General features: G+C 41.5%; 1 protein-coding gene across 3 annotated transcripts in view; it reads left to right on the forward strand.

Moving 5' to 3' along the window:
- Positions 1-22,836, forward strand: part of DOCK5 (dedicator of cytokinesis 5) — a 145,811-nt gene that overhangs the window by 43,000 nt on the left and 79,975 nt on the right. For all 3 annotated transcript variants that reach the window (XR_012080855.2, XM_078379731.1, XM_072979031.2), the window contains exons 2-10: positions 387-470; positions 3,101-3,141; positions 3,976-4,031; positions 4,739-4,835; positions 7,961-8,109; positions 11,450-11,585; positions 12,156-12,313; positions 14,493-14,574; positions 21,142-21,271. Coding sequence is in view for 2 of the 3 variants with exons in the window: in XM_072979031.2 (XP_072835132.2) it covers positions 387-470; positions 3,101-3,141; positions 3,976-4,031; positions 4,739-4,835; positions 7,961-8,109; positions 11,450-11,585; positions 12,156-12,313; positions 14,493-14,574; positions 21,142-21,271 (933 nt within the window). In the remaining variant the exon portion in view is untranslated. The remainder of the gene's footprint in view (positions 1-386; positions 471-3,100; positions 3,142-3,975; positions 4,032-4,738; positions 4,836-7,960; positions 8,110-11,449; positions 11,586-12,155; positions 12,314-14,492; positions 14,575-21,141; positions 21,272-22,836) is intronic.

Consider the following 22,836-nt stretch of genomic DNA (forward strand, 5'->3'; position numbering starts at 1 on the left):
TATTGCTGCTAAAGGTGGTTCTATAAGCTGCTGAATCATAAGGTGTACTTAGTTTTTAAGTTTTCACACACGGCTTTTCCGTTTTGGCTCTATCTTTGTAAAACAAATCATGACACAGTGTAATATGTCATGTGTTGTTGTTTATCTGAGGTTGCATTTACCTAATTTTCAGACCTGCTAAGGACCAGATGGTTTTTATTATGTCCTGATACGTAAAACCATAGAATTTGAAGAGGGTGTACTTTCTTTTTCATGCCTGTATATTTCGTAGACATATTTGAATGTTAGAATATGGAAACTACTGGGTCCTAGATTAAATCAAGCGCGAACAGGGTTCAGATTCTAACTCTTGACTTTTTATCCCCCACCCTCTTCTTTTTTTCCAGCCATCTATAATTATGATGCCACCCAAGATGTGGAACTCTCTTTGCAGGTGGGCGACACAGTTCACATTCTGGAGATGTATGAGGGTAAGTGCACATGTGATCGCCAGAATGAGTGGGATGGGTCTACGTGTTCAAATTTGTTGTTGTTTAGTCGTTATGTCATGTCTGACTCTTTGTGACCCTATGGACCAGACAACATCAGGCCCTCCTGTCTTCCACTGCCTCCCGGAGTTGGGTCAAATTCATGTTGGTTGCTTCTATGACACTGTCCAACCATATCGTCCTCTGTCGTCCCCTTCTCCTCTTGCCTTCACACTTTCCCAACATCAGGGTCTTTTCCTGGGAGTCTTCTCATGAGATGGCCAAAGTATTGGAGCCTCAGCTTCAGGATCTGTCCTTCCAGTGAGCACTCAGGGTTGATTTCCTTCAGAATGGATAGGTTTAATCTCCTTGCAGTCCAGGGGACTATCAAGAGTCTCCTCCAGCACCACAGTTCAAAAGCATCAATTCTTCAGTGGTTAGCCTTCTTTATGGTCTAGCTTTCACTTCCGTACATCACTACTGGAAAAACCATAGCCTTGACTATGCGGACATGTTCAAATACCTTTCCCCAAATGTAGATGTTAAAGCATTGGGCAACCAGATTGTGAAGAGGCAGATAGGATCCCAAATGGGGATTCACAATAATTGTAATAAAAATGGTAAAATATTAGAAGAACCTTATTGGGTCAGTATAATATCCCAGTTAGGCGAGAATCCATCCTGCAGCTGTTAAGTTAGGAACTGGGAGCTGAGTTGTACATACAGCCCCCAGCAGCAAGCTGAAAGCACAGAAGCTCCTTTTGAGTTACTAGCATAACGAGCGGGCTTGATGAACAGTGAGACAGGGCATTTAGCCTCTGTGTGTTTTGCCTTGACCTTGACTGGGGAGGAAGCTTGTCAGAGCCTCTGTGCCAAAGAAGATTACTTGCTGATGGGCGTATTTACCGAGACCCACGTGAGGGAGGATATTTTGACAATTTAATGTGCAAAAGGGCTAAAGGATTAGCTGACCTTGTCAGGGGAGGAAAAGAGACTGAGACAAAGCAAATTTTGCTATTTATCAGAAGTGCTAAATTGGCATTTTCCTTTCCAGACATGACTTTCTGATTTCCAGTTCTTTTTTTTTCCTTTTAATACAAAGCAGATTTCTCTTTGCTTCCCAATCCAATATGAAGACTTGGGATAATTAATAACAGGGTATAATGAATTAGATTTAGCCCCTTGAAAGTTCAGACTAAAACCCAGAGCAGATTCACCTCCCCTTTGAACTTGGAATCAACAACCTCCAGTGTGGCCTTAAATTGGGTCATGGCCATCATCAATTCCTGAAGTGCATCAGCCATGTACTGATTTGGGCTGGCTAGTTTTGTTGCATTATTTCTATGCTACTGTTGAGATCTTTCCTTCTGCAAATAACGTTAGGGTTATTTGACATTTTTACTAGAAGAGTACAATAGCCATGGGCCGAGCTTGAAACTACTGAATGGGAGTAATAATTTTGTCGATGGAAACATGAACCCTCTAGACCAAGAGTCGCCAGCCTTGGGCCTCCAGATGTTCTTGGACTTCAGCTCCCAGAAATCCTGGCCAGCAGAGGTGGAGGTGAAGGCTTCTGGGAGTTGTAGTCCATGAACGTCTGGAGGCCCAAGGTTGGGGACCACTGCTCTAGACCAATGTTTCCCAATCTTTTTTGAGCCACGTCTCCCTTTTACAATAACCAAGTAACCAGTGACACCCCATGACATTTGCAAAAGAGAGAGAGAGAGAGAGAGAGAGAATGACCTCAGAGGGGGCAGGAGGAAAGGAGGAAGCCTAAGAGTAGTGTTCCAAGCATAGGTGTGGAAAATAAGAAAAAAGGTTAATAGACTTGTACTATTTGTTTGTTTTTCTTCTCTCCTCTTGGCACAGATTACTTTCTACATGAGATGATGTGCTTTTTCAACAAATAGTACCATATGGCCCCCAATTCCGAATTGTCCGGAGCCCTCAAATTCTCCGGCTCCCAAAGAAAGCAATTCACACTCATTCATTTGGGCCTGGACAGGTACATGAAAAATCTTTCTGAAGACAGGTATCATGGGATCATTGGCTCGTTCCAAACCAGAACTGGCCAAATCAATCTCCTGACAAGAAAAAAATTGCTTGTTTTTAAGTTACTTGCATAATGTTAGGCTTTAAATGCTTTTGGAAAACCCTGTGGCACTGGAAGTCTACTGTCTAAAGTCTAAGTCTATATGCCAATAGTGTCAGGAAAAGGGGAAGTATTTTTAAATTTTGTTCTTCAGATGTTTAATACAGTGGACCCTCGACTTACAGACGGCTCGACTTACAGACTTTTTGAGTTACAGACTTCTCTGGCTGCAAAATTTAGATTCGACTTGCAGCCGGAGAATCGACTTACAGACCAGAAAAAAACCAAAATGGAACAAAAATGGAATAAAAACCGCCGGTTACGGCATTAATCGGTTTTCAATGCATTGTAGGTCAATGGAGATTCGACCTACAGACTTTTCGACTTGCAGCCACCATTCCAATATGGATTAATTCCTTAAGTAAAGGGTCCACTGTATTAATATTGTAATTGCAACTTTGGCAGTATCAGTTGATAAGTGGCATAGAAATCTTATAGATAAAATGGAGTCACTTTTTAATATTCTCTTCTTCCTTGGCAGACTGGTACAGAGGGTACAGTCTTCGAAATAAATCCAAAAAGGTACGTTATCATGTTTTTCTTCAGTTGTGAGTTTATATCAAGTTTTAGCAAAGGGCTGTTTTAGTTTTCTTCTGGCGGAACCAGAGCATGAAAATAAGACAAATGTATTAGCAAGTTAGTTGTTAGTACAGTATTTTTATTTCCCATTAAATGGGAAGACAATCAAACGGAGATAGCTAATCTTCTAAATTCTCTGTGTGGTCTAGTGAATAGTGACGGACTAGGACTCAGAAGACCTGGGTTCGAATTCCTGCACAGCCATGGGAACTCATGTGTGTTTTTGGTGGAACTGGTAAATCTAAATCTTAAATATCTCATTTACCTTAGGGTCACTATAAATCAGTTCCAACTTGATGGCTCAGAACATACACAATATTCTAAAAACAATGCTTATAAAGTAGTATTTTTATCTTGACTTTCAAAACACTATTTTTAGAAACTCCCATGTATCAGGTTGCTTGTCCTCCGGTTTTAACACAAAAGGAACCATTTTAACATTGATGTGTTTATACTAAATGTTAAGCTGTGTGTTAAAATGTTTCTTCAACCACCACCTAACGTTTCATCAAGGTGGACAACATGAGCCCCTCCAGATGTTGAAAGATGCCAACTTCTAGATTTTGCTAAGCTCAAAACATTGGTATAGTCAGGAATTATTTTTATATGACAGAAACTGCTGTGTTTTCTTATTGTTCCTTTTAGTTTAACTCTGGTATTATGGAGCCCTTGCTTTTATCATCACCAACAAGCCGTTGATGACTGCTTAAAACTCTGCCCTTCACTGAATTTATAACAATTTGCTCTTTTGATAAGGTGACTATTTTGTCTTCCTAGGGCATTTTCCCATCAGCATACATCCATTTGAAAGAAGCAACAGTGCAAGATGGCGGGTAAGTGGAAAAGACATTTGACCGTAAGAAATAACAAATGTGATTATTTCCTAAATGTGCTGGAGGTTACATGTTATTCTCAGATTTCCTACTTAGGCCTTAGATTGCCAGTTTCCAAGAGATAATCATGTTAACTTTGTTGCATCTTATATAAGACAAACAAAATAGACCTACAGTGGTGCCTCGCTTGATGAGGATAATTTGTTCCATTGAAATCGCTGTTAAGTGAAATCCTCGTCAAGCGAAACGAAAAAGCCCATTGAAATGCATTGAAAACCATTTCAGTGCATTCCAATGGGCTAAATGCCTCAGCGTCCAGCAAAGATCCTCCATAGGGGTGGCCATTTTCGGTGCCTATAAAGTGAGGAATCCATCCTAAAGCACAGCGGGGAGCCATTTTGCACAGCGGACGGCCATTTTAGAGCCGCTGATCAGCTGTTTTAGAATCATTGTCTAGCGAAAAATCGTGAAGCAGAGAACCAATCATCATCAAGCGAAATTTCCCTATCTAAACATCGTTTTGCAATCGCTATTGCGATCACAAAAAACTCATTGTAAAGTGGATTCGTCGTTTAACGAGGTAATCATTAAGCGAGGCGCCACTGTATTTGTCTCCATGCAAGCTTTTGTGGGTTATGATCGTCTTCCTCAGACACATGGAGTGAAATGATCAGCCATTATTTGCATCTCTTTGCCCCAACCTATAGACAGCATGAGACCGTCATTCCTAGCGAACTTCCCTTGGTCCAGGAACTCACCTCCACACTCCGGGAATGGGCTGTTATTTGGCACAGACTCTATGTGGTGAGTAGGAGCTTATTCCGACTTGCATATGGAAAAGAAGCACCTGACTGGGAATGCCTATAGCAAAACGTATCACAAACCTTTGAAGCAGAGCTTAGGACAGGGCTGGGGAGCTGGTTTCCAGTCTGGAGATCCTTGTCTCCACACTCTCCTGAATACTGGGAACATGGCTTTACCCCCACAGATCTAAGGAAGCTCCCCAAATGCCAGCTGAATTACTATGATTCTCCCAGTGCAGGCAAAAGGGGGTGGGCGGGCGAATCTGGATTCCTTGTGTCTTCCTTCTCACGTGATAGGGCTTTGGGAAGATATTCCAGGGTAGGGGAGAAGTGACTAGGGAACTTTGGTGGAATAAATTATGACCACCGGCCATGGGTTCCTCTCCTTGGTTCAAAGGAATCTTTGTTAATTAAAGATGAGAGTAAGTAAGTTTGCTGATCTTTAAAATTTATATAAATGATCTGTTCATAAGAATGTTTCTGAAGGAAGAAACTATTATCTTGCTTTGAGATTTTGCAGCTTTTAGGCATTGATAGCCTGTGTGGTGCAGTGAATAGAAGTTTGGACATGACTCAGGAGATCTGGGTTCAAATCCTTGCTTGGCCATTGAAAGTGGCAGTGATAAGCCCCTCCTTGAACCTCTCATGTTCCTCGAAAAACCCTAGTAGGGTTGCCGTAACTGGGAAACAACTTGATGACACCTAACGATGTGAGATATTGTAAGGTCAAGCAAGATATGAATGCAGTTAATGTGTGATTTGAAAAAAGAGAAAGAGCAGCTGTAGACAGGTGGTAAGAAGTTAAAGGAGATGATTTAATCCTTCCCCCCCCCCTTCAATCAATGGCCATGACAAAAAAAAAAAATCCCCACACACTCTGCAAAGGCAGCTAACTGCATCATGGAAACTAATCTAAGCACCAGGAGGTAGACCACCTGAACATAGGTGCAGGTGATCCACTTGAACATAATCATGCAGAAAGGTCCATTATAGGTGTTCATGCCCGTCAGTGACCATGTTTAGGTGATTTATCCACTCTGTTCTCTGTGTTGGTGGTATTCTGGAACCAGAAGCAGCAACAAGCATGCCCCGTCATCTGAATGTAGTCTTTAATTCATGCTAGGGAGCCTGAATCTCTATATGTTAGGACGTACAACTTCCACTAGTCCTATCCAACATAGCTGACCTTGAAGGGCCATAGATGTTGCATCTCGGCATCTGGAAAGTCACAAGTTGCCCATCCCTGTTTTATATGGAGGTGCCATAGATCAAACTTGGACTTTCTAGATCAGAGGTTCCCAACCTTGATTCCCTAGATGTTCTTGGATTACAACTCCCAGAAGCCTTCCCCACCGGTGGTTGTGACCAAAATTACTGGGAGTTGTAGTCCAAGCACGCTTGAAGACTCAAGGTTGGGAACCACTGCTTCTAGATTCAGAGCATTTGCTTGGCCACCAGTTTAACAAGTTCCCCCCATCCTTACTCTAGGCCCTTATTCTGAAAAAAGAAGACAAAGAAAGATAAACAGTAGCTCTGCCCTATTCTTGACTCCCTGTTTCTCACTATATCCGTTTCATTCTGCCTTCACTCTTTCTCTGTTTTGTAGCCAAAATATCTCCATCATGTCCAGGCCTTCCAGAGCTTTGCAAATATTTTGCTTCCTCCCTTCCCACCAGCACTGTTTTTGTTCAACTTGAGTGCCTTTCTTAGTTGGGGGTTATTTGAAACCCAAGGAGTAGCCCCTGTAAAAACTCTCCAGTATCTTTGTTTGCTTTCTGAGGGGGAACACTCAAGGTCAGATGAAGTCTCGCTGATGTAAACTCTTTCCTGGTAGAGCCATACATGAATATCTCAGCTATTATACGTGGAGGCTGAAACATTCAAAGTCTGTGTATTTTGGATCAAGGTTTTATTTCTGTGGCTTGTGTCTATAGCTAGAAGTAGAAGATCAAGGCAATAAGAGACAGAATCACAGAAGCAGCACACACTTCATTAGTGTGAGTTGCCATTAGTGTCATAGTGGATGTATTTCTTTTTGGTTCTTATTAGCTCACCTTGGACTCCCACTTTTCCTACGTTGAGGTCAAAGTGGCTGACGTGGCTCTCCTTTCCTCAATATTGCATCCTCACAACTTGCCTGTGGGGTAGGTCTGATTGAGAGATATTGACTGCCTCAAGGTTTTCCATTGAGTTTTAAAGCTGAGTTTAGTAAAGGAATCCACAGTGTGACAAAGTTTATTAGCTTTGTGACTTTACAAAAAGGGGTTGGGATGAAGGTGAAGAGGTCTGTCCTCAGCTCTTTGACAGCACAGTAAAAATTGAATGCCCGGGTTGAGAGCTTGTGTGCCATTGAGTGGTGGTTCTCAACATTTGATGTTTAGGACTTCCAGCTCTTGGAAATCTCAGTCCTTGTAGCCAATGATCAGGGATTTGGGGGCTGAAATCCAGAACATCTAGAAGCTCCATAGGTAAAGGTAAAGGTTCCCCTTGACAATTTTTGTCCAGTCGTGTTCGACTCTAGGGGGCGGTGCTCATTCCCGTTTCCAAGCCATAGAGCCAGCATTTTGTCCGAAGACAGTTTCCGTGGTCACATGGCCAGTGCAACTTAGACACGGAATGCTGTTACCTTCCCTATTTATCTACTTGCATTTACATGCTTTCGAACTGCTAGGTTGGCGGGAGCTGGGACAAGCGACGGGCACTCACTCCGTCGTGTGGATTCGATCTTACGACTGCTGGTCTTCTGACCCTGCAGCACACAAAGGCTTCTGTGGTTCAGCCCGCAGTGCCACCACGTCCCTTGAGAAGCTCCATAGTGGAGGACTACTGTCATCAAATGCCAGCTGCTGGAGGTCAAACACAGGGAGACATTTGTTGTCTGTGCTTCTCCAAGGCATCTTGTTGGGTGCTGTGAGAAACTGGATGCTATAGTAGGTGCAGATAAGTAGGTAAGATGGCCCTACCTGTACCATCAGCCTGTTTGTAATGATGGGTTTTTTTTGAGATCTATTGTTAGATTCTTCTTGGCCCTTTGGATGAACCAAGATTTGGAGTACCGGGAATTGTGGGTTAAAGTCTTGGAATCTTTTCTTCATACCAGTTTTATTCCCCTGTGATCTGCTTCAGGAGAACAAGAAGACTCTTTTTCGCCATGTGCAACAGATGACCTATAGCCTCATTGAGTGGCGGTCCCAGATCCTCTCAGGCACCCTCCCCAAAGATGAATTGGCAGAGCTCAAGAAAAAAGTCACGGCCAAAATAGACTATGGCAACAGGTAAGTTCAGCTCTTGTTCCTCTCCTTTGTTGCAATCTCCTGACTGAGAAACAGGGCATGGGTGGTCAATAACAAGGTGGTTGGTTTGTGTATGGCTCTCAAGATTGGCTAGAACACAAACACAGAGCTTCCAAAGCTATGAACTAGTGTCTGTAGTGGAGAAATATCTCTAGGAAACACCGTTCTGCAAAGGAGGTCCTTGGATGCAAAAGCTTTGAGCAGTGGTAGTTTTCCACTAGATTCTCTGTCAGGTACTATTTTCAGGTTTGCCTGTCTACCTTTCTTGGCTTTTGTTGATGTAGACCCTTGACTCTTTTTGTGTATGGTGAACTGTTCAAAGTTGCAAGTGGAGGAAGTAAGGACCACAGGACTCTGATGGAGTTGCTTTGCATTCAGAAGGTTGTCAGTTCAGTGCCTGACATCTCCGTTCAGGAAGATCAGGTATGAATGGAAAGATTTTCACCTGAAATCCTGGAATGCCACTGAAAGTAGAAGTAGTTGATAAAAGTCTTGTTCTCTTATTCCTGAGGATGCTAGGTCATGTCTAGGAAGGCAAGGTCAGGACAGGGAATGTGGTTTTCCTGCAAGCAGTTCAGTGTCATGGAAGGTGGGTTCATTCAGGACCCTGGACAGAGCACTGTAGCAGGTGCTGGCTGGAGCTGACCCAAAACAGATGGGAGGCCATCTGTATCCAGATCCCTCCCCACATCATTAACTAGATCCAGCCCACCATGGCTTCCTCCCTGTAGCCATTTGATTGCAGGTCCTTTCGAGGATCAGGTGGAAATGTTGGATCAAGTCCACAGTCTTTTCACACTTTGTGTGAGATCACAATATGTCAGCAATTTAATAGGCACTGTCCACATTGTGTCTTGATTTGCAGGGTGTGTTTTCCCATCAATTCATGTAAAGCATGCACACAGCATACATGCACATTCATGGTTACTTGAATCCATTAATGTCTCGTGCCATGTAATTTTTTTCACCGTTCTCTGAAATGGCTGGCTCTTTTTCTTCTTCCGGTTTTTGGCCACCGGTATTAAGACAAAGGCCGGATAGCGCAGTGGATTAGGTCTCTGGCTGTGGGACCAGAGGTTGGGAGTTTGATTCCTCACTGTGCCTCTTGCAAGAAGAATCAGCTTATGTGACGTTGGGCAAGCTACACAGTCCTAAGGTGCCCCCAGAATAAGATAAATGGTAAACCACTTCTTGAAAAGATCACCATAAGTCAGAACTGACTTGATGGCAAACAATTATTTTTAGTAGTAAGGCAAAAACAAATGTGTCATAGGAGAAGAATACAACAGTACCAGCCTCCCAAGTTCTAGTTCAGTGTTCTAACCACTATACTACACTGCTTCAATAATCCATAAATGTTCAGACAGTAGTAAATGTGATTCTCTAAGAAAGCCCATTCCTGTTGGTTGTACCAATCTGCCTAATTCTCCCACTATTAAAACCCCGGGGGGGGGAGCAAAAAAAAGCACATCTCATCTTGTGAATTTAAACAAATATGCCTGCGTGGCCGCATCTCACTTGAGCCTAAGAAGTCAAGCATCTGTTACACTGTATACTGAAAAATCCTGTTGGGATAATTATTCTTAGGTAGGCAAATGAACCTCTTTGACGGTCACTATTACCTGTGGGTTGTCTCGTAGATCTGCTGCCTGCCAGATTTTTTTTTTTCATCCAAGACCAACAAGTCTCCTTTGAAAGGTCGTGATACAGAGAAAGGGCAGGATCTGTTCTTGATCATCCCAGAGTGCAGGACCCATAATCATGGGCTCAAGCTACAGGAAGACATATTTAGGCTGAATATTAGGGGGGGGGGAATCCCCTAACTGTTAGAGCAGTACAATAATGGAACCAGTTTCCTCAGGAGGTGATGAGCACTCCAGCACTGGAGGGATTCAAGAGAACTTTAGATAACCACCTGGCAGATATCCTTTTATCTGTATTCCTGCATTGAGCAAGGGGTTGGACTTGAAAAATGAACCGTTCAGCCTGCTTTGAGAAATAACAAGAAACAATAATTGGTGAAATCTTGTGGTTTGGGTTTGAGCATCATCAGTGGTATCTGCTCTGTAATGTCACTCCTTTTTATCCCTTTTTCTTGTTCCTTGGTCTTATGTAGTAGACATTTCTGCATCGTTGTGTGGTGACTGCATGCGGAACTTAACTCGTCTCTATGGACATAACCAGTGAGAAGAGTTGTTCCTCTTTTCTTCCTCAGCTCCGTGGTCTTGAGTTAAAAAAAAACACTACTTTTTGGAACTGCATTTTGCAAAATCCACCAGCCAGCCAGCATAGCTGCTGGTCGTGCTGCTGAAGTATTTTAGGATCTGTAATTGGGAAACATAACTTTTCCTATTATTGATGGGCAGAGCCCTCTTGTGGGTAGAGAAGACTTTGGCGCATATCCTTGTGTCCTTTCTTCCGTAAGGAGACCCGTCACCTCATCTTTTAGGTCACAATGGCCTCTTTACTTTGCCTTTTCCTCTGGGCCAGCCCTACCCTTTGGGTAATGATCCTAAAATTGTTGTTTCAGCCATCATTGGAATTTTGCTAGAGCACAGGGAAAGTGGTTTTCCCCCCTCTGCCTGTGAAAAACTTATTTACCATGGGATTAAACAGTAAAAGAGTCACTATTGGAAAAACCCTCAATCCAATTGACTCTGATTAAAATACAGCTTTGTCTTAAGGTAATGAGAGAAGCTTAGCAAGCCCTACCATAAGGCAGAATTACCCCTCTGCTTCAAGTAGAAGATGATGGGGGATCATTAGATCTTTACTGTGGGGATAAAGATCCTTCATCACCACCACTAAAAGTCTGAGTTGTTCCTTCATTTAGTTCCTACACAGACTTTGGTGAAGCTCTCTTTTCCTGCCTCTCTCAAGAAGCTTTTCTCAGGTAATTGAAAAAAAATATATGAATCATTAAAAATAAAAATCAGGATGTCTGTGTGCATTATTCATCTCTTCCTGTGTTTTAGCAATGAAACTTAAGTGCCTAGTCCTCATGATCTTCCCTAATGGAAGGGAAGAACTCAGTAGTTGTGAGACTTTGTGGTTTGTTCACCAGAGGTGATGCTACATGAGCAGAAACAACTCTGCTAGCACAGCTAATAGTAGAGGACAATGGGAATTATAGTCCCACTACATCAAGAGGGCTGCCTTTTCATGCAGGAGGATGCACTCCAAAGCAAAACTTCAGTGAAAATATAAACTGCCACCAATGTAGGAATATACATGTTCCTTCTCTCATTTAATTTATTATGAATTCCCATTTTAACCCCCCCCCCTCTTCATGGCATGTCCTTTCTCCTGAATTGGTTCTCAGGATTTTGGGACTAGATTTGGTAGTACGAGATGACAATGGGAACATCCTGGACCCAGAAGCCACCAGCATGATTGCCCTCTTTAAGGCACACGAGACAGCCTCCAAAAGAATTGATGAACGAATCCAGGAAGAGAAGGTGAGCTTCTGACTTCATTTATCATTTACGCCATTGATCTCCTTCTTTATCCCTCCTCTCTTCCCTTGGCCTCAGAGTGTCACCAATGACTCTTCCCCACTTCTCCCTCACTATGGATTGTTTTTTTTTAATTACTATGTGTGAAGTTTCAGATAAAATGATTTGAAGAGGCAAGTTCAGAAGGGGCATAGCTTGAGAAAGGCTGAGAATAATCTAACCATCTTTCCTCCCTGTTGAGGTCCCTTGATGAAGGGAGGAAGTAATCAACAGAACTCAACACTCTAGCATCCCGTCACGCAAGGTGACCACTTTCCTATGTCTAATGTTTGAGTGACAGAATGTCTGAATTCTTGCTGCTTAGCACAGCAAGCCTTATTAGAGTAAGCCCATTGAATCAATGAAGATTTAGTGAGCCGATTCCTTTGTACATTCTGTCAGTTCAGTTCAACTTACTCTAGTTGCGGCTAAGTGCACAAAGCAATAGGATGTTTGCCGTTGTGTCTGTCAGGCCTTGGCCCTCTGTTCTTCCTTGGAGCTGACTTTTTCCTTCTACCTCCTCTTACAAACCAGTCTCTTCAGCAAAACGTTGATCTGCGGAGGCAGTCAATCTTCAACACAACCCACACATACAGCCTCTATGTTAATTTCAAGAATTTTGTCTGTAACATTGGGGAGGATGCAGAATTGCTTATGAGCCTCTACGATCCTGACCAATCCAAATTTATAAGGTATGTTCTTTGAACAATTTTGTTTTAAAAGCCTCTTACACGCTTCAGCAAAGATGTATATATAATACTATTAATAATATAATAATAATAATATAATACTATTAATATACTGAGTCATCTTGGAATTGAGGAATAAACAGGTGGGAGCTTTGAGCTCACATATTCCCTTTTCTTTCTTTTCGTGTAGATGGAGAAGATCTTTAGCCACTTATAATATGTGACAAACCACAGTTTCTTGTTTCAACCAAATACAGGAAACAGTGGTTTGTTACAGACCGGGATATTCAAACCAGTTTCCCAGAATTGGAGGAAATGAAAGATTATGAGTTGTTGGATACTGAAAGAGGAAGCTTTTCCTCCCAGTTAACATGCAGAGAAGTGAGGGAGAGAAAGGAAGTATATGAAGCTCAGGCTTGCACCTGCTCATTGTGATAACAAGAAACCCGGGGGATTCATTGTGTGTGATGTGGGACATGATATAAATGATGTCATTGGGCTGTGGATGGTGCAGAAAAACATAAAACTCTACAAATCCTGGCTAGAGGTGTATGCCAAGCCTCTTTGTTAAAACTGAGTTTCAAAATCTTATAACAAAGAGGACTGGGATAGACATTTAACTATGATTTTTGGAGTTTTTATGTTCTTCTGCTTTGTTCACAAGCCCAGTGGTGCTCAGCCTAATGAAGTCCTGTACAGGCTGAAAGCTAGCTTCTGTTGAGATTTTTAAGTGGTCTAATAAAGATATCACCTACTTTTTTCAATCCCTTTTCTATATTCCCACTTCATTCTGGTCCATCCACCTAGCTGCCTTAGGACCAGAAAAACTGCCCTGTTCTTAGGCAGACATTGACTAATTTCCAGAATTTCTGCAAAGAGTTGCAAGCTTTTAGAAGAATGATCTGCGCATTTCTAGAAAGCCTACTAAGTCAGAGGTAAACATGCTCGGGAAAGAGAATGGGGTCTGGTGGGCTTATTTGGTCTGATCTGAGCCCCTGGTAACTTCTACCACACCCATCACCTATTTCCTGTAAGGGAGCACAACTCTTTAAGTCTTGGTTTTCCAACTGAAGATGAGTACATGGCTTCTTTTCCCAACTCTACTGTCATAATATAGGTTATCATTATGTGTTGTCAAACTGCTTCCAACATATGGCAATTTGAATAAGGTTTTTGATTGCCAACAAAATAACAAGGGCTTTATCAGGAAGAAGGTATTCCTTAAGAATTTGTGCTAGAGAAGATCCTTCACTTGTACAGATACCTTTGGTTTTGGAAGAGAGATTTTGGGGCACATTTAAGAGAGGGAGCTGTTAAATCATGTATGTTAGAGACACAGGAGGACAGAGTGCTCTTAAATCCTACTTCCAGCTCATCAGAGGAGCTGAAAGTAATCAGCAAAATTAAACTGTACTCAAATATTTGGGACAGATTTTCCCATGAATTGCTTTTGTTTCTTGGTTTTATATGCCCCCCCCTTTGCGTCTGATGTATGGAGATCCTAACAGGGGTTTTGAGACATGTGAGAAGTTCAAGAGGTGGTTTACTATTTCTACTCCCCTGTGAGCATCCATGACTGAGTGAGAATTTGAACCCAGGTCTCCTAAGTCTTAGTCTAATACTCTGTCAGCACAACTACACTAGCTCATGTGAGATAAGTGAAGCCGAGGATAAGTGACTGAATCTTTGGTCATCTATCTACTGAGACGCATCGCTGTGTGAGGATTTGAACCCAGTCTGTGTTAAAGCACTATAAGTAAGTGCATCAGACTGGTGGGGGTTGCCCTTCTGTAACCATTATGTGGCTCCCGCTGATTTCACTGTAGTTCATAAAAAGAAATTTTGCCGTAAATTATGTCCCTTTGGCCAGTTCACTCTCCCTCTTGTCTTTACTTAGCATTCCACATCTTTGCTTCTTGGGATGATGCAGTCTTTACCATATGTTGACTTTTGTTATGGTGGTGTTGTCTAAATCCCTAAGCCGAAGGCTCTTCCTCATTTTCTTTTTGTGAAATATCAGAGAGCATGAAGGTTTGTTTCTCTTAGATTCTCAAATTGCCCTAACCTATTTTGGCACCGATTGCAGCTCCACGAAACAAGTCGTGCTTCACATGATATGATGTAAACTAGACAGCGTAACAATAAAAAAAATGTCTCTGAGCATGTTTTTTTTTATTTGCAGTGAAAGTTACCTGGTTCGTTGGGGAAGTAATGGGATGCCAAAGGAAATTGAAAAGCTTAATAACCTTCAGGCTGTCTTTACGGTAAATTCTCTTTCTTCTTCTGGCTTTCTGAAATGAGTTTTCCCTGTGCCACCAGTGTTGTTGTTTTTATTACTGTCTCATAACTGTTTCTTTATTACTTGTGTTATCATAAGGATTTGGGGTCATTATGGGATGTTTCGAGGGGGTATCAGAGTTGACACTGCTCAAACAGAGATTGCTACACAGTCTGGCAAACATAGACGTTTGGCAAACTGGCCGGGATGTAACTATTTTCAAAGTCAACCCAAACTCTTTAAAGAGTTTGGAAATAACTTCTAAGCAGTCACGAGTTACAGTTATTGTTCTAAGTCCCAATTTCATTTATTTACTGACAGTACTACTTTTTTAAAAAAGTATTTTTCCATTATTAAAATAGCTACTTTTAGTTAATAGATATTGGGATTTTGTAAGCCATTGGCTTACGGCATGAATCATAACAAAGTAGTAAGACCACTCAGACACCGTGTAACAATAAAAGTAAGTAAATGGACAGCGATGTTTAAGAGCTCAAAGTTAATTTCATGGAAGAGCCCCATGGCACAGTGGTTAAAGAGTGGAGGCCGGTGACTCAAGTGTTGTGGGGTGGTAAAGCTGCTCATATTTTCAGTCAAGTGTTCTACATTCTCTGTCCAGGGTGCTGAACCTTACTCCCAATTCATTTACCACCTTAGGCAACTTCTTTAAAGTTTGGATTATAACTCGGAATGGATTCCCTGCCCTTGTAAAATCAGAGTTGAAAGCCTACCATGACTTCACCTGCCCTCTTCCACAGATAGGGAGCTGGACTTTTATTTCTATCAATCAGACCTGCAGTTTCAACAAAGGAGGTGTGGAGACCTGCAGCAAGTGACATAGAAATTCCTGTTCCTGTTCAGATGACAAGGAAATTCTGGGACTCTTGTTCCATCTCTCAAGAAAGGAACACTGGTGGTTATTATCCTAATAATCATAATCACTGTCATAGAACTGTAGTTCTGGAAGCGACCTTATGAATCATTGAGGCCCAGCAAGTAATAAAACACCCAACCTCTGGCTCTGTAACCAGGGACATAAACCACTGAACTATCCAAGTTTTTAAAAGTAACTCATTACTTCCACGATCAGGTTATGCAAACTTTGCTAGCTGCTATGGTCCATATATTATGGGAAGCGCCAGATACCTGTTTGGACGAGAAATGAACCGGGGCGAACCACCGAACTGCCGTTTTGTGGTCACCTCTAACAGCTACCTTTTCCTGAATACAAGCTTTTATTTTGTCAAGGCGTTATGCTTCCATTGTACAAGATGGCAGATGTAATAAGGAAGGAACAATGTTGTCTGCAGAACAGTAGTGAGGTGGTATATGTTTGGCATGTTTATTTCCATTGTAACTTTTCTCAAGGGGCTAAGGAAGCGTCTGCTACCAAGTCCCTTCCTGTCCCCTCTTCTGACTTTCTTATGGCTATGTTGCTATAGTCAGTCAGCCACTGAACAAGGACTCTGATAAGTCAGCCACTGAACAAGTGGCAGAGTTTGTGAAAATGGCTGTTCTTACTAGACAATATATGATTGATTTAGCTTTTATATCCACAAGTATACACACAGAAAGACACATGTTTTTTACTTTTGTAAACTTGTCTTTACTAATTATTATTATAATAATATAATAATCTGCATATGGTGTCAAGTCAGTTCTGATTTATGGAGAGACTTTTCAGGGTTTTCCAAGGTAGAGAATACTCAGAAGCGGTTTACTATTTCCTTTTTATTGGCGTGCCATGGGACTGCGCGGCTTGCCCAAGACTACACAGGTTGGATCTTCTTGTAGGAGGCACAGTGAGGAATCGAACTCCTAAATCACTGAGCTATCCAGCCAGCTATATCATTATTATACAATATGATTATTGCGTGATGCAGTGTTCTGTTGACTATAAATTAAGGTAACCCATTATTAACATTAAAAAGCCCCAATACAGGCTCTCCTCATTTAATGTTTAATGATAGTTCAGATTTACCTTCATAAATGTGTGCTTGCATCATCCCCATGCCTCTTCTTGACTGTATGTGATTTATTACTCTTGTATACAGTATTATTCTTCCTCACTTATTGACCAATTCGCTTAACAACCTAATCATAGGTATGGAACTCGGTCACTAAGTGAGGAGTGCCTTTAAATAAAATCATTGGGTTTTTCTTAAAAACTGTCCTTTAATGAAAAATAAAATATTCAGGGTGACTTCCAGGAATAAATGTAAAAAAAGGATGGAAAGTAGTATTTTTAAAAGTGGAACAAGAGTTGCATTCCTAAAGCAACAAAAATCTTGTCCTAAAAACAGTGATCATGAAATTTCCCAGCAGACTATTACAACCTGATAAAAAGAGCTTAAGGAACCAGGGAGAATAAACAAGTCTTCTGTGATACCAGAAAGATTACTGCCGCACAGATAATGGATTTGGCGCTGGGTGAAACCTGACTGATTTCCATCAGAGCATCTTAAGAGTGAAAGTTTTTTTGCAGCTCTAACCTGAGTCAGTTGAGAGAATCACAGAAAGGCTTGATTAGCTTATTTGGCAGGTTAATATTCAAGCTGCCTACCTGCCTTTAGTGTTTGAGGCATGATTAATCTCTCAGGGGATCTAATGTTATGTTCCTAATTTTTTGGATTCTAGGTTGGAAGGGGGTTATCCAGTTGGTATAACTCTGCCCTTCTCCCATGATTTGCATGCGTTTGAGCAGCATAGTTTTAGTTTACAAGGATTTTGTTTCAATACATAATAAATATTTCACTAAATAAATAAATATTCAAGAAATAATGTGTCTCTGGCCACCCAGTACTAGGGGCATGAGATCAACACTGAAAGCATTGAAGTGGTCTACTTGCCCCAAACACAACATCTCTAATTCAGTCTCTAGGTCAAGGGCCATAAAGACTTTATTACACATGGTATTGTGTGGAGAACACTGTCAACGCTATGGAAGAAAACCGCAATACAGTGGTGCCCCGCATAGCGACGATAATCCGTGCAGCCAAAATCATCGCTATACAGATTCGTCGCTATGCAAAATAAAAAAGCCCATAGGAATGCATAAAAACCCATTTAATGTGTTCCTATGGGCAAAAAAATTACCTTTATGCGAAAATCCTCCATACGGCCGCCATTTTTGCTGTCCGGTAAGCAAGGAATGGTCGCAAAAACACAGCGGGTGGCCATTTTTTTAACCCAGCGGCCATTTTGGAACCGCCAATCAGCTGTTGGGAAAACATTGTTATGCAAAACTCGGTAAGCGAAACAGCTTACCGATCATCGCAAAGCAATATTTCCCCATTAGAAACATTGTTATGCAATCGCAAAAACAATCGCAAAAAATTGTCGCTATGTGGATTCGTCGTTAAACGAGGTGCCCGTTAACCGAGGCATCACTGTACTGTAGAGAGAACTGATCTCTCTCTCTCTCTCTCTCTCTCTCTCTCTCTCTCTCTCTCTGTGTGAATTTTCTGTTTCTGCTTTGTTTTGGGGAGCATAAGAGTTATATGCAGATTTTGAATTACCCGGGGGTCCAGCACCCTTAACCTCAGTGTTGCTGAAGGCAGAAGTGTATACGGTTATGATCTGAAAAGAACAGATGCAGTGTCAAAACCATAGGAGTACAAATAAAGAGGCTAGAGCGAGTAGCCACTCCTTTTGGAGACCATTCCCAAAAGCACAGAAGGCTATTTCTTTTCTAATTGCATGCAAGTGGTGCCCGCAGGTGATACATAGGGAAGGGCCTTCCCAGAAGATGCATAAACTGCGCAAGCCATCCCCCCCTTTTTTTCAATTGTTTGGTTAAACGGTGGTGGGAACCTTCTGCAGCTGGGTTTTCACCTTGTCCACAAATCAAAAATAATTCCTTCCCGTTTCCCTGTGTGTGTCATGTTTCCACTGAGGGCAAGAATAAGGCTCTCATTAGTGTTGGTGCAGTTAAATATTCACTCTTATTTCCTGGTGAGTAACTGATGTGTGTTAAGGTTGCATCCCAGCTACCGTAGTGTTTTGAACTCCCTGGAAGAGTGGGGAATGGTAGGACCGTCTTATCTAGAAGAGCAACACAGGAGGAGGTGATTCGGCTTCCAACCTCGGGTCTCCAGGTGTTCATAGACTACAACTCCCAGACATCCAGGCCAGCATAGCTAGTAGTGGAAGCTTCTGGGAGTTTTAATCCAAGAGCATCTGGGGACTCAACTGAGCTATTGCATCATCTCCCTACAAAGATGGGATTCTGCAAATTTATGTGTGTAAGGATTATCTAGAACAAACCCTACTTGTATATATGTGCATTTGTGCAGATCTGCTGTTGCATTGAAGCTGAATATGCAACCTTGAGGGACATTTCTAGTGAAAGAACTGGGAACATGTTTAGTGGTGCATTAAAGGTATAACTGTCTGATTCAGTCCTATTCTGCTTCATGCCTTCATTGAAAGTAGGGTGAATTGTTAATATTAATATCAATATTAATAATTTTAACATTACATCTGTTTAAATCTTTTTAAAGTTTGTAATCATTCCTTGTTCTTAGTTTTTAGCATTCTTTCTGTTTTAATACTGTAAGCTGTCTGGGGTCCTTTTTAGGAGAAAGGTGGGATATAAGTATTTTAAATAAATAATAAACAAGATATCTGATAGTAAAAGCCACATAAGAACTGAAGCATTTGTTGGACCCAAATATGAGGGAGAGACAAAGTCTCAGTTTAGTGGTGGTAGGAACCAGACCAAAATAACTCTTCATTAGGTAAAGGTTCCCCTTGACATTTACTCCAGTCATGTCTGACTCTAGGGCGTGATGCTCATCCCCGTCTCCAAGCCATAGAGCCATCGTTTGTCCAAAGACAGTTTCTGTGGTCACATGGCCAACACAACTAGACAAGGAACACCATTACCTTCCCACCGAGGTGGTACCTATTCATCTACTCGCATTTTTACATGCTTTCGAATGTCTAGGTTGGCAGGAGCTGGGACAAGCGACGGGAGCTCACTCCATTGCGTGGATTCGATCTTACGACTGCTGGTCTTCTGACCCTGCAGCACAGAGGCTTCTGCCATTTAACCCGCAGTACCACCACGTCCCTCTTCATTATAGATTTCTAAATTATGGCCCCAGAAGAAGGCCACAAAATGATCTGGTGAAAAGTATTTGACAGTTTTAAGAGTGTAAGAAAACCTTCCCCTCCCCCAAAAAATATCATGAGACTGTCTTATTTGGATGTCTGAACAGTCCATTGGTTGACTTGCAACTGTTTGGATTATCACCACTTCTAATCTGCATATAATTCAATTCTTCAAACAACAACAACACACAACTGTTGATGTATGAATGTGGGGCATTGTGCTTCAGTACACACGATTCACAACACCAATACCAATTTCTATTCTCTGACTGTGATAAACTGGGTTTGCATATCCAGAGAAACAGTACCTTTCCTCACTTTTCTAGTTTTTATTCTGCCTTTCCATTTCCTACTCGATCTTTTTTACTCTGCCCACTCTTTTCCCTTCTACTCAATCTTTTTGTGGCCTCAAATGAACCTCTTCAGGATGTTTAAAAAAACTATCTAGAATGAGAAACTACAACTAAGTTTGGAGAACAGGTGGCAACTAGGGATGACTCCAGCTGAGAGATCAAAAGTAACTTGTACCTGCGTTTATCCCTGAAGATCCATGGAGCACAGCAGATGGAACAGATAGTGTTGGGTTTGAACCATGTAGATGTCATCTGTGTGTATCTAGACAGAGTTTACCATATTTGACCTTACTTTGTTGGCCAAGTCTAAATTTGGTCCACAGATACTGGTTTTGCTTTGCTGGGTAGGAAAAGATCTAAGGAGGCTTACCCATTTGGATGCTCCAAGGTGAGACATATGAAGTACCTTAGTCATGATGAAAGCACAGAACCCACACCTTTCTGCCCAGTGTTTTAGATCTGGGAAGGGCTTGGATTGTCACATAATTGTTCAGATGTTGTCCACTCATCATCATCATCATCATCATCATCATCATCATCATCATCATCATCATCATCATCATCAATTTGTTTGTTTGTTTGTTTGTTTGTTTGTTTGTTTGTTTGTTTATTTATTTATTTATTTATTTATTTATTTATTTATTTATTTATTTATTTATTTATTTATTTATTTATTTATTTATTTATTTATTTATTTATTTATTTATTTATTTATTTATTTATTTATATCCCGCCTATCTAGCCAACTCAGGACCACTCTAGGCGGCTAACAATCAGCTCATCTTCCTGGGTCCAAAATTAGGAGGGAGTCTGGTTGGCTGTTCAAAATGCCAGATTCACCATGACAAGAGAAAATATAGAAGCTGTGCATAGATTCACGGCAGGGTTGACTGCTTCAGTTCCATGAACTTCCAGGCATATATGTTCATTGTACAAAATTTGTCATATAACAGGACTGTCTGAAATCAGATTTGTAAGTTTTTTGGGGGTGTGTGACTGCAACTCTGATGGATCAAGTTATGTTCTTTTCCCCTCTCTCTTTCTCAAACTGCTCTGATTATGGTTTGATGGTCTCGCCTTTCTAGGACCTTAGCAGTTCTGACCTGATCCGACCTCGCATCAGCTTGGTGTGTCAGATTGTGAGAGTGGGTCACATGGAGCTGAAAGAGGGCAAAAAACACACCTGTGGCCTCCGGAGACCATTTGGAGTGGCAGGTAAGAGAAACCATGATGGCTTATAAGGTCTTCTGTTCAGTGAAGTCCCATCAATTGTTTTAGATGGCTAGGACATCAATCAAAGTCCTGGGCTTTGAATTCTCACTTCTTCTATCTAGAGCAATGGCTCCCAATGTTGGGTCCCCAGATGTTCTAAGACTACAACTCCCAGAAATCCTGGATAGCAAAGCTAGTAGTGAAGGCTTCTGGGAGTTTTAGTCCAAGAACATCTGAGCACCCAAGGTTGGGAACCACTGGCTTGTAACAATGTTTCCTACCTAAATGCAGATAAAAGCAAAGCATGATGTAGAGGGAAGGATGTACATGTGTGGGAGTGATATGTGATTAAAGTTTCTGATGATCAGCTGTGATATACCGTGTTTCCCCGAAAATAGAACAGGGTCTTATATTAAATTTATCTCCAAAAATGCATTAGGGCTTATTTTCAGGGGATGTTTTATTCTTTTTCATGTACAACCATCTACATTTATTGCCCTCCCTTATACTCTGAAGCCCATCAATTCCTGATCTGTAAAATTCATTCAATTAACTTATCACTTGTGACCATAAGCCTTTGCAAAATATACCAATGCAAATGAAAAAGTGTGGGGGAGAAGCATTGTATAAATGTTATCTTTTAAAAAATCATTTAAAATATTTAAGTCTTTTGTGAATGAAATCTTTACACCTTAACATGTACATGTGTGTATGTAATATGATTTGAGTTGTGAGTGAAAGGAAGAAATATTTAATTTGCCTTTTCTCTTCCTCATTGCTTGGCCAAGAAATTTGTGGGAAGTTGTGGTCTCCTTTCTGTGTCTTTCTCTCCAGCTGACTTTCACATCCTTTTCTGGGAAGCCCATTGTCCCCAGGTGAAAAACTCCAAATGAGATATTTTTAGAACTGGGGGAAGAAATATGGCCCTCCAGGTGGCCTTCTTTCCTGGAACCTTTTGTCCTCCTTTGGAGTATTCGGCCTCCCACAAAGGTTCCTGTAAATCGGAGGAGCGAAAACCATTTCAGCCCCTGCTTGGAAATGTTACTCATTGGGACTACATATCCCAGAATCCAGTGCTGTCTGGGGGATTCTGGGAGTTGCAGTCCACTCAAAGCAACATTTTCAAGCTCTGGTTTGAACATGGCTGTTTTTATAAGGCTGGCACAGTCTGTGGAATGCTATGCAGCCTGTAGGATGCAAAATCCTTTAAAGTGTCTTGTGACAACGTAAAATAGGGGTTTCCAAACTTTTTTTGACTTGCATTTCCCTTGGCTTACTGGCCACTGGCTGTGGCTTCTCCAATATGATAGTTTGGGCAAGGGGAGAAGGGAGAGGGGAGTCCAGCCTGAGTAGTAACTCTACAGATTCCATAGCACCCCTGGCCATGCTTGGTTGGCACCCCAGGATGCCATGGGCACAGTTTGGGAACCTCTGCCTTAAAGACTAAAAAGTTGTATTTAGCCTTAAACTGTAGCCTGCTTTCTCACATGGACCACAAGGGATTTTGTACCTAATCACTTGAGCCCCAAAGTGCCACAGATGTAAGATAATACACCTCTTCCTATGAA

Source organism: Pogona vitticeps, chromosome 8 (genome assembly GCF_051106095.1).
Source record: "Pogona vitticeps strain Pit_001003342236 chromosome 8, PviZW2.1, whole genome shotgun sequence".
Taxonomy (NCBI): domain Eukaryota; kingdom Metazoa; phylum Chordata; class Lepidosauria; order Squamata; family Agamidae; genus Pogona; species Pogona vitticeps.